The 3,967-nt window shown below is 50.1% G+C and overlaps 1 protein-coding gene across 1 annotated transcript; it reads right to left on the bottom strand.

Moving 5' to 3' along the window:
- Window positions 1-2,518: 2,518 nt before the first annotated feature.
- Window positions 2,519-3,967, bottom strand: LOC115638069 (olfactory receptor 6M1-like). The gene is made up of 2 exons (XM_030539659.1): window positions 3,050-3,967; window positions 2,519-2,566 (listed from the first exon to the last, which is right to left on the bottom strand). The coding sequence occupies exons 1-2, from the start codon at window positions 3,965-3,967 to the stop codon at window positions 2,519-2,521; spliced, it is 966 nt and encodes a 321-aa protein (XP_030395519.1).

The following is a 3,967-nucleotide window of genomic DNA, read 5'->3' as shown; positions in this document are numbered from 1 at the left end:
AGCATTATGTAGTCCAGCGTCACAGATCCCCTCTGGCCTTGGAATCACTGAACCTCCCTCTCCAGGAGTCTGCAGTGAGAGCTGGGCCAAGGGAACCTCAGCGTATCTCTGTGTGCTTGTCTTGTAGGCTCTGTGCGGGAGGAGGGAGGGTGCTGGCTAAGGAGGGCCTATCGTGCCCTAGCCTGGATTTATATGGCCGGAAGTGGCTAGAGAACTCATCACTGCACAGAGAAACCAGCGTTTTCCTTTTGCATCAATGCAAAAGGCTTGAGCTGCTTTGTGAGGCAGCATTTCCCAGTGGATAGAGCACTGGGCCTTGGGAGCCCTGGTTCTATCCCCAATTCTGCCATTGGCCCACTGGGTGCCTCTGTTTCCCCATCTGTAATATGGGCACAATGATACCCACCTCCTCTGTAAAGCACTGTAAGATCTACTGATGCAAAGTGCTAGTGAAGAGCTAGGTTTCATATAACTGAGCTTGCGGTGAAAGCAGACGTGTGGAAGGCCCAGTATTCAAGCCCTGGCTTCCCACGTATGTGAGAATGTGCATAGGCCAGAGCCTAAGGGAATTAGACACCCAAACATAATTGAAATTCAGTGGAGCCCCTAGCTGTTTCACACTCCTTTCAATATTCCAGCCAGTGCTAGTAGAGCCCAGATCCAGGGAAACACGTTCAGTGACTCAGATCCCGCACCTACTGTTCCGTTCCACCATGCTCATCCCCTGCTCTGGCTATCACAGTGTCAGCTCATAGGCACAGCTCAGCTGTGCCCTGCTGGGTGAATGAGAAGGGAGGCCAGCCTATCCCCTCGGCCTCCGCCATGTCACTGGGTCCCTTGACTCAGCAACAGCTGTGGGGATGGGACCTCTGAGAGTGGTTCGGACATGAAAAAAGAGCTCCCTTCATCAATTTATTTCTGTGATGGTCGCAAGGACCAACTCCAGCTGTTGATCACAGGCGTGTCGTGCTAGATGCTGGACAAACAGGTGGTAGCCTTTTATTTTATTTAGACTAGCTGGAGTGAGGTTATCTTGCACCACTGTGAGGCAGGCTTTGAGGTTTAAGTTTGGAGCTCCACAGAGTGAAAATCACCTCTGCTCTTTGTCTCTGATCTAGTGATGCTAGGAACACGAGAAGACCAAGGACAGTGGCCACACATGCATTCACAAGCATAAAGCCTAGTCTGTATGGTACATTGTATGAGAGTAACAAGTAAGATTATGATTAGCCAGGCAGATATAATACTTTTGAATGCCCATGCACAAGTTAGAAATGAAGTCATAACCCCCAGCCTCAGAGATATTCTGGTGGATTTCTCACCATTTGATCATCAGCAGGGGTGTAGTTCCTGCTTGGGTTCTTCCCCAGGTTTTCTCACCTTTTCCCAACGAGGGAACACTCGTTTATATCGTAATTCTCACTCCATCTAACTCCCATGTATGTGCATGAAAGTGTCAACCCTTTTCTCCTTATCCGTATGTCCCCACCCCATGAATATTGGGGTGCTCCATTTTTCATAGCCCCTAATTAGCATTTACACACCCTGCAGTCAGGACAAGCATTTAAAGATGTCACACTAAGGTCTTGAACAATACATTGGGGTCAATTTTCTGCAGCATCACCCATTGGTGCATATTTGCAGTCGCCTTGTGAGCTTTATTGGCCTAGGGTTATTCTTTGGTCACCTACATATGCCAAGTACTCTTAAGCCTCCAGTCTGTTATGAATAAGCTGAAATCCTGCAAGTATCAGCCCGTAGACCTTGCATTTCAGCCCTGCTTTACTTATATACCTAATGCATATTCATTACTCCTAAATATATATCAGTTGTATTCTTCTCTAATCCTAAAATTTAAATCTATTTAGCACACAACGATTACATACGACATCTCATATAAATTGTTCAGAACATCACACCATGTACTAAACAATGAATGATAAAATGAACAAACTAGTTACCAGGTAACAGAGAAGGATAGGGCCGGGATTATCAAAGGGCTGGGATTTAGGTGTTTAACCCCCTTAGGCCTCTTTAAAAATCCCACTCTGGTGTTGGAGAGGACAGAGAGGGCAGATGAGAGAGGATCAGGTGACAAGTTGAGGGGGCCACATCATAACCAAGAGAACTTAGAAGAGAAAGAAATGTCAGCCAGGCTTTGGCTTAGCCCGTGTCAGACAGGAGGGACAGGGGGCATCACGACAGAGGTGGGTTTTCAGAATGGATTTTGGTTGCAAGCCTATTTCCCATACAAAAACATTAGTAAAATAATAGCAGAGAGGCAGAATCACCTTAATCACCATGGCTGATGTCAAGGGAAAGAGCCAGGAATAGTGACATACCGAATGACAGTGTCTTCTCCCTCTTACATTCCCTGTGGCTCAGAGCCTGGGAATGGAACAAGGAGAGTCTTTATTTGATCTTCAGTTGCTAGGTGTGAGGACGAGCTGGGGTATGGTCCTGGGTAAATGGACCCGGGACTGAGATGTGGAGCCATATAAAGCTAAATTGTGGCCTTCTACAAGCCACCAACTAGTTTCCAAAGCTGGAATACTTCCAAGAGGGCCTAAGGGAGTTCAGTGACCAATTTCCATTGACTTTCAAAGGAAATTAGGTGTCTAGCTGCTCCAAGCATCTAACGCTCCCAATTCCCATTGTCTTTCAATGGGATTTGAGCACCCAATTGCCTTAGAGTCCCATGAAAACTCCCAGTCCCCCTAGATCTAATCCACTAGAGGACACTAGACAGTTCTCTCTTCTCTTCTCTTCTCTTCTCTTCTCTTCTCTTCCTATTGTTTCTTTCTTCCTGCCTTCCCATGGCAAAGCTGTACGTCTCAAGGAAGGCCCACATCCTCCTTCTCGATGCTCTTGCATTGTCAGCCAACTCCCATAATGTCTTCTGGTTTCCTCTCCACTCTCAGTCCCATGTATCTCTGCATGAGGGATGCCGGGAACGAGTCCATCCCGGTGCACCGAGTGGTGGGGAGCCTGGCTTTCAAGCACTCTTTGGGAGAGCCACGCCCATCCGGCCCATCCCATCCCTCAGCACTTCCTTCACCGCCTTGTTCCTGAAGCTGTAGATGACAGGGTTGAGCAGGGGCGTCACCACCGTGTTCAGCACCGTGGCTGCCTTGTTGAAGCCCGCAGAGGAATTGTCAGTCGGCTTAACGTAGATGAAGATGGAGCTGCCGTAGTAGAGCGAGGCCACCATGATATGGGAGGTGCAGGTGCTGAAGGCCTTTTGCCTGCCCTGGACTGAGGGCATCCTCATCACCGTGGCGACAATGCAGAGATAGGACGCCGTTGTCACAGAGACAGAGCTGAGGAGGAGGAAGGATGAGATGGCCAAGTCCAGGGCCCAGAGGAAGTTAGTGTCAGCGCAGATCAGCTGCAGCAAAGGGGCACTGTCGCAGAAGAAGTGGTCGATGGCGTTGGGCCCGCAGAAGGGTAGCCTGGCCTTGAGCACCATGGAAGTTGAGATGAAGAGGAAGCTGCTCGTCCAGCAGGACAACACCAGGCTGAGGCAGACCCGGCTGCTCATGATGGCTGTGTAGCGCAGTGGGTTGCAGATGGCCACGTAGCGGTCCACGGACATAGCGGCCAGCAGAAGAACTTCAGCTGAGCCCGCCAGGAAGTAGACGTAGCCCTGGAGGGCACAGGCCAAGAAGGAGATGGTCTTGCGCTGGGAGAGGAGGAGAAGGAGCATCGTGGGTGTGACAGTGGTGGTGATGAGCAGCTCCAGCAGCGAGAGGTGGCTGAGGAAGTAGTACATGGGTGTGTGGAGGCGGCGGTCCAGCCTGATCATGATGATAACCAAAGCATTCCCCAGCAGTGTCAGCACGTACATCACGAGGAAGAAGAGGAAGAGGGGCAGCTGCAGCTGGCCGAGGCTGGAGAAACCAAGAAGGACAACCTCGGTGATTGCCGCTGAAGACTGATTCACGGGGGTCCTCCGAGCAGGATCCAT

The sequence above is a fragment of the Gopherus evgoodei genome, chromosome 21 (genome assembly GCF_007399415.2).
Source record: "Gopherus evgoodei ecotype Sinaloan lineage chromosome 21, rGopEvg1_v1.p, whole genome shotgun sequence".
Lineage (NCBI taxonomy): Eukaryota > Metazoa > Chordata > Testudines > Testudinidae > Gopherus > Gopherus evgoodei.
Note: the sequence above shows the minus strand (reverse complement) of the source record. Positions and strands in the feature narration are given on the sequence as shown.